Raw genomic sequence first — 13,506 nt, 5'->3', positions numbered from 1 at the left:
TTTCTTATTTATATTCTTCCTATTCAATATTCACTCGCCTTGCCTTAAACGATTCGTCTAATATAGTATAAACTATGTCTTATTTTTTTTCTTAAAATTAGTATGCTGTTGAGTGAGTTTTGGTTCCTCCTTTTTCGTTCTGGTTTTCACTTTTGTTGTTGTTTCAGTTGCAGAAACAAACAAAGGAGGCTTCATTCCATCTTTTTCTATATATATATACCGTCCCTTATGTATGTTTCTGTATGATTTGTGAAGTGGGGTTTTGATGTTTCTGGCTTTGGAAAAAATGGAGAAGTGGTGTTTTCTTGTTGTACTCTTTGTTCTGATGTTTGGTCCGTGGGTTAATGGAGGAATGGCCATGGCTTACAGAAGCCAAGATGGAACAGAGGAGTGGGGATATGTAGAAGTCAGACCCAGTAAGCAAAATGCTTTATGATTGAATATAATTGCCATTCGTTTTGATATTCAGAGAAACATGGTGTTTGATGGGGAGTGTTTTTCATTTTTCACTTGTTTGTTCTTTTGCCTTTTGATTGTCTGACACAGAAGCACACATGTTTTGGTGGCTTTATAGAAGTCCGTACAGAGTGGAAAGCCCCTCCAAGCCATGGCCAATAATTCTTTGGTTGCAGGGAGGACCCGTGAGTATCATTGCATGATATATTACAGACTAAATATAAGAGAAACCCAGAAATTTATGGTCTTGTTTGGAATTCAAATTTGTGAATTTCATTCAAGTATGATTCCTCAATTTGAATATATTTTCTGTAGGGTGCTTCAGGAGTTGGCATTGGGAATTTTCAAGAGATTGGGCCGCTTGGAACAGATTTGAAGCCCAGAAATTCTACATGGTTGAGAAAAGCAGATCTGTTGTTTGTGGTAAGTGGGTCATGATGGTTGCTCTACTTTTCAGAGATTCAATGTTAACATGGATTATTACTTAGTAAGAATTGTCTTGTTTGGTATTTGTAATGATTCTTATGCTGTAATGTAGGATAACCCGGTTGGAACAGGATACAGCTTTGTGGAGGATACAAAGCTGTTGGTGAAGACTGATGTAGAGGCTGCAGTCGATTTGACTACATTGTTGAAGGAGATTTTCAACAGGAATGAGAGCCTCCAGCAGAGTCCTCTGTACATAGTGGCAGAGTCTTATGGAGGAAAATTTGCTGTCACTCTTGGATTAGCAGCTCTGGAAGCCATAGAAGCAGGAAACTTGAAGCTTAAACTTGGAGGTAACTATGGATCAAACAATCCTCTACAATGGCAAAATTTCAAGAATTTGAGATATACTAAGAAAAGAAAAACAGATCGTTATCTCCTATTTAAAGTACATGTAATTCTGCTTTTGATTGATTTAAATTTTCTGTAGTTTTTTTCTTGTGAAGTATATGAATTTATCTGACTTCTTACTTCTGAATTGTTGTTCAATTTGTAGGAGTAGCATTGGGAGATAGTTGGATCTCCCCAGAAGATTTTGTGGTCAGTAGTTTGCCTTGAATTAGTCACTTCACATGTTTTTGACAAAAAAAAAATGAAGTTTCCTGTTTGATATCGATGTCATAAATTAACAACCTCAATCTGAAAATTTGCAGTTCTCATGGGGTCCTCTTCTCAAAGACGTGTCAAGGATTGATAACCAAGGCCTACAGAAATCAAACAGGTCTAATTTTCTCACTTCCTATACCCCCACCCAAAAAAAAGGCTATAAGATTCGAAACCTTAAGTCGCCTAACAAATTCATTTCTGGGATCAGTTTAGCTAGGAGGATTAGGCAGCAGCTGATTGATGGTCAGTATGTTGATGCAACAAGTTCATGGAGTGAACTGGAAGGTGTGATCAGCCGAAGCAGTAATTCTGTGGTATAATTCTCTTCACTTCTTATTAATTATCATCATTCATATGCCAATTTCCATAACCGAATTAAGGCCTTACAACCCATCAGGACTTCTACAATTTCTTATTGGATTCCAACATGGATCTACTATCCTTGACTTCTGTGGAGCTAAGGGAACAATTTGCAAAGAGGAGATATTTGAGATATCTCGACTCCCTGAGGCTTTCTCCTGGTGGGGATGTTGATATTGACACCTTGATGAATGGTATCATTAAAGATAAGCTAAGGATTATTCCCAAGAACGTAAGGTCAGTTGTAATCTTCTTCTTTAATCCCCTCCAAAAGAAAAGGCCCATTCAACAATACTTAATCCTTTATTAATCCAATAATTCCCATGTTTACAGTTGGGGAGGGCAGTCTGATCTTGTTTTCGGTACTCTCTCAGGTGACTTCATGAAACCAAGGATTAAAGAGGTAACAAACTTATATATGTTTGTCTCACAATAATATATTTGAAGGGAAATTCAAACAGCTGTGATGAGTTGTAATGAGACTATAAGCCATCTTTTTTACTGAAATTTTCATTCTTTGTTGAAAGATTCCCAACTTGCTGTCCTTTTTCTTTCTCAAAATTTTCTCACTACCATATGGGAAATATAGTGTTGAATTTCGAAAGATGGTTTTGATTTTGAGTCTACTTTTGAAGGTTGATGAGCTGCTAGCAAAAGGGGTGAATGTGACCATATATAATGGACAAGTAAGCTTGCTTTCTCTCTCTCTGAGTTTTTCCTTGTTATGTAAGTTGAAGAATTTGTGAACATAAAGTTACAAATGAGAGTGGGTTAGATCCCTCGCGGACCACCACTTGTTATATAAGTTGAAGAATTTGTGAACATAGAGTTACAAATGAGAGTGGGTTAGATTCCTCGCGGACCACCACTTGGGTTTGTAGTCTAATGAATTATTGATTGATATTTTTGGGTTGACATCTGCCTGCAGCTTGATCTCATTTGTGCAACCATGGGGACTGAAGCATGGGTTGAGAAGCTCAAGTAATTCTCTTTCTCTCTTCCTCTTCTTCCTTTTTTCTTTTTCTTTTTTGTGTAATTTATGAGTAATGTTGTTTTTGAAGAAAATAAAAAAGAAGTTGAACTTTTTCTTATTTTCAGGTGGGATGGGCTGAAGGAATTTTTGAGCATGAAGAGAACTCCTCTGTATTGTGGGGGAGGGGGAGGCACAAAAGGGTTCACCAAGTCATACAAGAATCTGCATTTCTACTGGATACTTGGAGCTGGCCATTTTGTAAGTCGAACTCTCTCTATTATTATTCATGTGCCTTTCATCTTCACCATCACCATCATTATTTACTAAAGGGTGTCCATCATCATTTCATCTTTAGACCCTCCTTCACATAAATCATTTCAAAGACAACTAAAAGCGAGTGTAAAATAAATTTATGGTAAAATACAAAAAAGAAAATCATAATGAGACTAGATTGGGTGGAAATGTTTAGGAGAGAGATATTGGACCATTAGTAGAAGTTTGGGTTCACAGATACTTTTTTGCAATGGTATAATTATATTGTATTTAAGTAGGATATTTTGAGTAAAAAAAAAAAAAGGCTGACAATAGGATGGGTGAGGTAGACGAATGCATAAGGCAGGGGGGCTTAAGAATGAATAAGGAGTAAACAGTGGGGGGTGGGCATGATCAGGGAGGGTGGCAGAGCAGGCATTAATGGTGAAAGTACTAAGAGTCAGAGAAATGAGAAGGGAGGGAAAACCACCTAACAACAGAAAATAACAGTGATAGTGATTGAGATATATGAGATATGAGATAAGAGATTAAAGAAAGATGTTTTGGTGACACTTTGTGGCAGGTACCAGTGGATCAGCCCTGCATTGCATTGAACATGGTTGGTGGCATCACACACTCTCCAATGGCTTCCATCTCATGACTCCATCACTCCTCCAGGCTCCATCTTCTTCTTTCACAAGTCACAGCTACACAACCCCCATACGCATCACTCCAATAATATACCTAATACCCCACTGGTATAGTAGCAGCAAGAGAAGAATACTACTAGCATACTACCCCACTTTTTGACTTTCATTGCAACTTCACTGTTCTTTTCAACCTCTTTTTCTTTCTTCACATTCCTAATAGTTTTCTTCTGCCTTTCATTTATTGCTCTCTGCCTCTTTTTATTTATTTATTTATTTTTGTTTGGGATGATGATAAATTGATAATAAATTTTTCTATTGCCCTAATTTTCTTGAAGAAATATTATATTATACTGTACAACATCTTGACAACTCAAGCACCCAATGAGCTGTCACAATTATTGTTGACGTAATGTAACCACCAAATATTCAATTTTAATTCAGCAATTCCATAGTCTTGAGTGTTTACAACCCTCTACACCCTCTACTTATGGCCATGTGACTGGCCAGCTGTTGTGGGGAAGCGCCAGCAATTGATAAGATCATTTGTTTGTTAGATTTTGTTTTCTAATCTACTTAGCGTGTTTTCAATAACTTTCACATGAATTATTAAGCATTGGTTTCAATTCAAAACGAGTGATGAAGAAAGAAGGGTTGATGGAGGGCGTAAAGGATTGACCCAAAAGGTGAAGCAGCATGTTAGGTGTTGCCCTAACATGTTGCCCGTGGGGATCCGACATTTCATCAATGAAAAGATGGTGGGCAGAGGGCAGATATTGGACCTTCATTTTGTCATTTTAAGATGTGGACATTCAACTTTCTCTATTTTTCAACCCTCTTCAGCCTTTATGTCGGTGATTCTTCACATTTTTCCTTTGATTTTTGGATCACAGATTCACAGCTTCTCACCCACATTATTTATTCCTTTTTCATGAATTTAGGGCTATATTTGAATCTCAGAAAATTGGAAGAAATGCAAGAAAGAGAAAATATATTGTTTATATGAAGGATAAAAAATTAAGAAAAAAATATATTTAAAATCAATAAATTATGTTTATATATTATTTTAAACTCATCTCATTTATTTAACTTTTTTTTTTAAATCAATAAATATTTTAAAAGCATATAAATTTTTTATTAATTTTATTCATATTTTTTTAATAATAAAATCAAAAATTAAATTTCTTTTACTAGGTACTTTTTCGAAACCAACACCAAGACCTATAGGGGTTTCCGGGGTGTTGTGATGATTTGTCATTAAGCCTTCCAAGTCTCAAAACAGTCGTTGAGAGCTGAAATATGTGAGGAAATGAAGAGCTCTCGAGAAGGAATAGGCATTTGATTGTGTCTGGTTTCAGAGTATTTGTGCCTGAAAACTGAAAACACCTTAAACATGCATTTGTCGGCTGTTTTATTTTTGCTCTTTACATTGAAGTCAGTCCAATCCAATGTAGATCAATTTTCCAGCGTTGGGCAGCACTAGCAAAACCAAAATAATTGAGTGAGAAAGGGAAAATTCATTTTCCTACGTGGAATTGAAATTTTACTCTTTTAATGTAACCTCATTATTTCACGTATAATGTGATCCAAAATTACATTTTGGGGTTCCCTTGAAGGGAAGATCATATATTACAAATTGAGATGTCACAAGATTTACAACCTCGAAATGTTCACTCTACATAATAATAAGGGAGATGAGAGACACTATCCAAATATACATAACTCACACAAAAAAGAACAAATTAATTACCAAAATGCAAGATTCTATCACCAAATAATTAGGAAAACGCCAGATCTTATCTACTTGGGACTTTATATGGTGTTGATGGAAGCTAAATTCCGGTTCACTCGATCTTTTCTAGTACTTCCAACCTGGTTTTTCTCTTCCAACCTCTCACTGTGGCTACGAGGTTGATCAGCCCCACTATTTGATTTTTACTGTATTCCTGCAAGTTAAATGAAATTTAAATATTTCTTTGTCAGATGATCGAAGTAGTATGTAGGTAAAGTTGTCACCGGTTCCACCAGAGGACAGAATTTTCTTACCGGATGAGCCCGTGCCCAGTGAACATATTCAGTTTCTGGAAGATAGTATGCCTGTTTAAAGAGTAGTAGTGAGCAACAATGGCAGAACAATCATGATCTTTATTATGTTCCATGGAGACTTCCAATTAGAAGATCACCCACCCTCATATATCTTGTAATCATTGCATTTTTCTCAAAAAGATTTACTATATGAACTATGCTTATGCTTACCTTGATGAAAATTTCAACTATTTGCAACTTCGGCTTCACATTTGCAGAGACAAAGTGTTGAAGGCCATTGATTAAAACCTAAAAAGAATATATGTGACACTCAACTTAGAAATGTACCAACTTACCAAAATGGGAAAACTGAAAGAAAAGAAAAACAACAACAATATGCTAAAATTTGAAGGACCTGTTTGGTAATAAAAGTAATTTTTTTTTTAAAAATGTTCTCATCTTTTAGACAAAAAAATAACAAGAACATGTTTGATCTTTTTCCATTTAGATTTTTTTTTTTTCTGAACACAATAATATTTTGATGTTCTCCAAAAATGACCAGGTTTTTTAAAGCAATTATTAAAAAACAATGGTATCTAATGAGTTTTCTGTGTGATTTCATTTTTCCTCTTTCCACAAACAGGAATTCATTTGCACTACCAAACAGGTCTGTGGATTCCATTATAGTTCATAGCAGACCTGAAGATCTAATGACATAAGAGCCCGTCCTTCATCAGTACACTTTTTCACCCGCGATAGTCCTTCAATGAGAGTCTCAGCAACATTCTCAAGTCCATATTCTAGGAGGAGGTCTTGAACCTTTACAGGAAAGATAACTTGTAGTTAGCCACTCAAATATTTAGCAATAACTTGGCTTAAACATAGCCTACAGCTTCAATATAAACATATTTTGACAATGAACTTAGTACACAACCAATTTTTCTAAAAGCTTAAACTTGTACAATTTGGGCTCACAATGTATGCCACGCACTCAAACAGAACTTTAACACATGAAATACCTACACAGAGGGGAACATTGTAAGAGGACATAAAACTGCAAACAAGCCCTCAACATATAAGTTGACCTAAAAATGAATTTGGAGGAATAATAATCTATTTTTCCTTTAGGTTTTAGAGTGTGACACCTGGGAAAATTTCATTTGCATGCACTGGTGTTAATGTAACAAAAAAAAAGGATCACACATGTTCAATTTTCAACATAAAAACTGAACTTTTGGATCTATGAATCATCAATATAGATGAAGACAAAAGGCAAGGACATGTCAATATGGGAAATCCTTGAAAAATAGGATCCAGAAGCCTTACACACACACACACACCCTCTTATAATGAATTTGGACCGAGTTTCACTACTGTTTACAGCTTATTGCCTTGAAATGAAAGACTAATAGGCTCCTCCACCCTGAATGGATATGCATCACTCTTTTACCTCTTGCAATATAGATTGATCTAGCGCTAGCTAGGGAGATTGTGACTAAACTAGAGTTATTTAGTGCACTGATGGTTGAAGAGGAACTTACATTCATAATACACACACATTAATTTATCTAAATTCCATAGTTGAGATATGTAGCAAACACGGGTACTGTTTTTTATATTCATTGAGAAAAGAGAGTGTGATATGATGAAAAAAAACCCTTTTTCTTCTTTTGAATTCATCAATGTGAGAATAATTCCAAATGAACAAAAAGAAGAATTTAACCATCAGAAAACCTCTTCAGCAAAGTAAAGCAAAGGATCAGTTACATGCACTTATGTTGTTGTAACCAAAAAATGAAAAAAAAAGAAAGAAAAGAAAAGAAAAGAAAAAAGATCAAGCATTTCCAAATTTCAACATAAAAACTGACATTTGGATATAAGAATATCAACAGAGATAAAAGCGAAATAAAATTCGGTACCAGCCATTACCTCCTTATGAATTCCTCCATGAGCAAGCCTCGTTCTATAATGCTTAAATTCTCCCAACAACAAATCAACATACCTATTCAAGATGAATTAATGCCAGATACCTAGTTAAATGATAGATGTTGTGACTTCATATGAACAAGTACAAGATAATCTGAATATTGTAGAGATGTAGATTTAAACTATGAGCTTTTCAATAAGAGATACTTCACAAGATCTTAAAAATTCAAGAACAGATGAAATTTCCATTAACAATCGCATCAAATGAAAAATAAAGTACTTTTTAATGTCAATTCCTTTAGAATTGTGGTAAGTAGTTTATTATGTTGTATTAATAAAAGCTTTTAGAGAAATTGGTGAAATGGGGGAAATCTTGGAGGTTATTCCTTTGGTTGCAAGAGTTTAAAATGCAAAACTGACAGGGCTGGTTTCCCTGCCAGCCAACTGCTCTTAACCATGGTTCAGCTCCTTATGCCACCAATTAGCCTCTCAGAGAGGTTTGATGTCAGATTGAAAGGTGGTAATAAGATAATTTAAAACTAGGACCTTGTATTGGTTCATAAAGCTAACAACACTATAGCTGGGATCAGGCTTGCTCTCTCTGCCTTTGGCTGTGATTCAGTATACCAAAAAAAAAAAACAAATAGAAAGAAGACAAATCTGACAATTATAACATCGATCAACCCAGACTCTTTGAAATGCTCAGAAGTTAACAAAAACAATAGTTCAAAGTTCTATGACACACCTTTGTAAAAATCCATTATAATATTGCATGGGAACAGCCTTTTCAAAGTAGGAAACCTTGATGTCACATAGCGTAGAGGTTTCAAATGTTGAAAGCCAACAAAAAATACAAGTAGGGGTGGCTTAATCATAACAAATAATAAGCAACCACAACAGCACCACATAGAGTGACATGGATCATGTTGAAGGTAGTGCAAAGACATGTAGAGGTCAAAAAACACAATGATATGGCCGTTAGGAAAGACCTTATGGACTATTATTTAGTTTAAATTCCTCCTTAGTGTCCAATTTGAAAAAGGGAAACATGAATCTGAAGCCCAGACTGTTGGAATAAGACTAAATAGACTTCAATATGGGAGTTCATAAAAAATATGGAGACTACAATAGGACAAATTATTTACATGCAAAACATTTAGGATACAGTTAAACCTCAATAAATTAATTTTTGTGATATCCCACATCGGATAGGAAAGAAAGTTCTTGACATTATAAGTATGGGTCCCTCTCTACCTTGTAGATGCGTTTTAAAGCCATGAGGACCCTTTTGGGCTTAGAGTGGACAATATCTACATGGTTGGATGTGGGTTGTTATAATAGTATCAGAGCCGATCCCCGACCCCGGTGTGAGGGTTTGTTTGGCCTCGTAAGAGGTGTTTGTCTGTTTAGCCCCATAATCCCATGGGACACAACAAGGATATTGTGTCTACATTAGGGAGGGGGGAGGCATTTGTGATATCACATCGAATAGGAGAAAAAGCTCTTGGTGCTATAGAAGTATGGGTCTCTACCCTATAGACGCATTTTAAAGCCATGAGGGTCCCTTTGAGCCCAAAGCATACAATATCTACAGGGTTGGGTGTGGGTTGTTATAAACCTTGGGACTAACGAAAACCTATTAATTAAGAGAATATTAATTAATGGATAAATTATTACATTATTAATTTATCGATTAATTAATACATTATTAATTCATCAAGTTATTCCTTATTTTCCAAAATATTGTATCTAATATTTTAATTGTGAGTAAGCACATTAAATATTTCATTCATGGATTTAGTTGCACATCAAGAAATTATTAATTTATGTAGTAAGTGGGTCCTATATGAAACTACACAGATTTTTCTATAATGTATTATCTAATAAATTTATCGAATTATTAATTTAGTATGTTGGCCCCAAGTTGGGACTCACAAAAATTATTTAATTGAGGTTATCAATTTATCAAGGTTCTATTGTACTATAAAAACAATCATTAACAAGGCAGATCCAATTGATAGTGAGATACATTGTTCACATGCAAAAAATTCAGGATACTATGAACACAATCATTTACAAGGAAGATTCTAATTAATAATTGAATAAAGAAAGAAAAATAGTTTCAACTTCCCTTCCAATGATTCGAAAAGAGAAAGTTCCTTTTGCGTGTGTGTGTGTTTGAGAGAGAGAGAGAGAGAGAGAGATTTAGATTTTGGGGTGGGTGTGGTTGAGGACCCAAAACCTGGGGTTCCTTAAATGTTCACCTCATGTATGAGGTGTCCCCTTGCTGATCTTTCCATGTCCAGAGAGAGAGAGAGAGAGAGAGAGATTTAGATTTTGGGGTGGGTGTGGTTGAGGACCCAAAACCTGGGGTTCCTTAAATGTTCACCTCATGTATGAGGTGTCCCCTTGCTGATCTTTCCATGTCCAGAGAGAGAGAGAGAGAGAGAGAGATTTAGATTTTGGGGTGGGTGTGGTTGAGGACCCAAAACCTGGGGTTCCTTAAATGTTCACCTCATGTATGAGGTGTCCCCTTGCTGATCTTTCCATGTCCAGAGAGAGAGAGAGAGAGAGAGAGATCAAGGGTTGACACCCCAAAATCCAGGGTTTTCAAAATGCACACCTCCCTGATAAGGTGCATCCCTTGGTGGATCATTTTAGCTTTCCACAGTCCCATTCAAAATTTCAAAAGAAAATGGAGATTACCAAATATTGTTTATTTTTCTGCTATTAGATGTTGCAGTCGCCAGTAATGTACTAACAATTGATGCTTAAGCACAAAAAGAAAACCTAGGGGTTGCATAGAAACCAAGCAAAATAATAAAAACAGAATATGTTTAAAATTTTTATTTGATCTTATATGTACCACTCTTTGAACTGAAATATCAGATTTAAGGCTTTAGCTACACAATGGAAGAGACAATCTGGTTTCATGCACATTTCTTTTTATTACTGGAAAAAAGATACTACCAAGGAAATGATGAAATGTCAAGGCATTACATTGGATTAAGGAAAATGATAAACTTGAAAAATTGATCAATCTAAATCCAGCATGTAAACCTATAGGTACCCATGTTCATCCAGATCATAGTAGCTTCTACATGATTATGCTTTCCCAACTCACCTACTTAAACATGCTACAGATAAACCATTTTTAACGTACAAATGTAGTCACAATTACCAGAGAAGCGTTTTTTGTATGGATAGCAAGGACATGTAATATAAGGATCAACGTTTAAAGATCATACAGGAGACAAACTTGAAAACAGAAGCTGCATTTACAAAAAATAGAAAGAGGGTAGTCCCAAGCATACCCGTTGTGCTCCAGTCCAAGCTCTTTTACTTCCCATTTAGCATTAGCAATCCTATCAACATACCTGAAAAAAAGTGAGTTTCCATTAGAGGTTGCAGCAATGCTTCACAAATGAATTAGGTGCAGGTCCAGTGAACTTGTCAGCATCAATTTCAAACAAAGATTGAAAAAAATGTAGTCCAAATTAAAAGTTCCCAACTTAACTCAAATGAAGGTTGCAGTAAATTTCATCCAAAATAAGAAGCAATCAGCTGTGTAACTACTACATGCAAGGTGACTGGTAGACAAAAGCTTAAATTTCACAATGATAGCACCAATCAGAGGCAAAACGAAAAGTATGTAATAAACCAACCAGCATCAAGGGCATACAATTGTATACCATAAAAAATTTCAAACAACAAACAGCAATTGCTCGCCTCATGAAAAGTGTGGGATTGTGCATGTTCCACACATACATAACAATTTGAAATTAAATTGGATTGCTATAACACTCAAACAGAAGTTAGTGAGTCATTCCAAAATGATGTTTTGTAACAACAATGTAGAAGGTTTTGATGACATGAGAAATTGAAGTTTCAGCCAGATCACTTTTTGACACATTTATTGGTCAGGGAATTTCCGGTCTGCATGTCTATTGCATGGATAAGAATCTAACTGAAGAGGTACACATCACTTGAATGAATAGTTGTTTGATTCCACTTCTTATTTTTCATCAGCAAGCGCTGCCTCAGGGATCAAATCATATCCGTTTATATTTTAAATGTTCTTGATCAATAGAAAACTGTGCTCATTTTTATCAAGCTACTAGGGTTTATATTTTCTTGCTACTAGTAATTCAGCACATGTTTTGCATTTACCTTCAATCGGGGGCATTATTTTTGGTTTTAACCTTTTCACTGCTACTTCCTAGTAGTACTAGTCATTGGATTCTTCTCAACATTGAAGTGGCTGAGCTGAATTTTTCTAAGAAACAGGTCAAAGATGTCAGCTTCTGGCCAGAAGCCAAACCAGAATCCTTTTGGTCCTTAAATTGTTGAATTTTTCTTGGTGAATTCAAATATATCATTTAAGCCTCAATCAGTAACCAAAAACCAGCAAATTGGAAGGGATATTCCTAGCTTAGCAGTGACCAACACTCAAGTGTTTCTTTAAACCAGTTTAGCATATGGCCCTCTGATCACCAACTCAACAGGAGAGTTCATTGGAACTTTGCCTCCTTCCCTAAAAAATTTAAAGCACCAGTTTTGTCTTGTTGAAGATTTTGCACCGTCTTGGCCCAACTCCAATTAATTTTCAAATCATCCCTTGAATTTTAACAATTCATCATGCAGTTCTGGCAATTTTTGCTTGATCCATCACCTAGAATCAGTTTCTCGCCCTGTTTTCTCTTAGGAGGGAGGAGGAACAAGATTTCTTTTTATTGTAAAAAAATTATTCATCTCAGTTATTTTGCAAAAAGATGAAGAGAAGATCACAATGCTCAATAATAGATGGCAATTTAATAGGCCTTAATTCAATGGGTCCCTGCGCACCCATACATGTGGGTGCACACACTCAACACATTCTTGCTATATCTACATCTCTAAATGTAAATCACAAGAAACCACATAGGATCAATTGGCAAACTAGAAATTGTCAATACAAGATGCAATAATAGATAGCAATCTAATAGGCTTTAATCAAATTGGCATATCACTCATATATATATATATGTAATATTCCATCTTCTTGTCTTACCCGTTAATATGAAGAAGTAATCTAGCAGTTGTCCTATGAATATGCTCTGTGAGATCTGGTACAGCATCCACCTGATATAAACCAAAACTTTTTGTAATCAATCTAATGAGCAGTATATATCCTAGTCCTACCCAAAAACATACAGGACAACAATTCTAGGTGCCTATGAAACTTTATTCACTAAATTTTTATTTTTAGAAAATTAATCATAAATTTCAATCATGACAGACCAAATGCCAATTATTATGGAGGAGAAAATGCCATGACAAAGTCAGTTTTCACAATGGTTAGTCAGGCTCCTTCCCAGCCCAACCACCTATCTGTTGCAAAAGAACTGATAATTTATTACCTGTCAAACTACAAGTACTTTCTTGGTTTATAAGAGCAAGTACCAAGCTACCACAAAAGGGCTTACATTGACAAAGATGGGTATTCATTCTGAGCCAAATTTTTTCTAATCTTTAAACAATATGTCAAATGAAGCTAAACTAATGACCATACTAGCTTTCTCCAGATCCTGGGCCACCAAGACCAATTTCAAATGGTAGCAACAAAGGAATATGCCAAATGCACAAAGAAATATTAAATAAACATACCAAATGCGCATAGAAATCTTCAACTATAGCTGCATTATTTTGTAGAAGCATCGATTGAAGATGAGCTTTAGATCTATGCAATATTCGAGCAACAAGAGATATAGTGTCAACGCCAGCACATCTTTCCTG

The 13,506-nt window shown here is 35.5% G+C and overlaps 2 protein-coding genes across 3 annotated transcripts; one reads left to right on the top strand and one right to left on the bottom strand.

Annotated features, from left to right (window-relative positions):
• LOC117916919 (serine carboxypeptidase-like 51) lies at positions 1-4,234 on the top strand. Of its 2 annotated transcripts, XM_034833155.1 has the most exons (13): positions 14-416; positions 547-641; positions 772-879; positions 995-1,235; positions 1,439-1,482; positions 1,596-1,663; positions 1,757-1,862; positions 1,946-2,145; positions 2,242-2,311; positions 2,544-2,594; positions 2,837-2,889; positions 3,007-3,139; positions 3,717-4,234. In XM_034833155.1, exons 1-13 carry the CDS (start codon positions 266-268, stop codon positions 3,792-3,794), a joined length of 1,398 nt encoding a protein of 465 aa, XP_034689046.1. In that variant the 5' UTR covers positions 14-265; the 3' UTR covers positions 3,795-4,234. The 2 variants fall into 2 exon arrangements, with proteins under 2 accessions (XP_034689045.1, XP_034689046.1); XM_034833154.1 differs by having other exon boundaries at positions 1-416; positions 1,596-1,862.
• Positions 4,235-5,313: 1,079 nt separating this feature from the next.
• Positions 5,314-13,499, bottom strand: LOC117915545 (syndetin-like). Its single transcript, XM_034831115.1, has 8 exons — positions 13,378-13,499; positions 12,782-12,852; positions 11,046-11,108; positions 7,735-7,807; positions 6,505-6,624; positions 6,037-6,114; positions 5,827-5,877; positions 5,314-5,726 (listed from the first exon to the last, which is right to left on the bottom strand). The coding sequence occupies exons 1-8, from the start codon at positions 13,426-13,428 to the stop codon at positions 5,625-5,627; spliced, it is 609 nt and encodes a 202-aa protein (XP_034687006.1). The 5' UTR covers positions 13,429-13,499; the 3' UTR covers positions 5,314-5,624.
• Positions 13,500-13,506: the final 7 nt, after the last annotated feature.

This window comes from Vitis riparia, chromosome 6 (assembly GCF_004353265.1).
Source record: "Vitis riparia cultivar Riparia Gloire de Montpellier isolate 1030 chromosome 6, EGFV_Vit.rip_1.0, whole genome shotgun sequence".
Classification (NCBI taxonomy): domain Eukaryota; kingdom Viridiplantae; phylum Streptophyta; class Magnoliopsida; order Vitales; family Vitaceae; genus Vitis; species Vitis riparia.
Note: the sequence above shows the minus strand (reverse complement) of the source record. Positions and strands in the feature narration are given on the sequence as shown.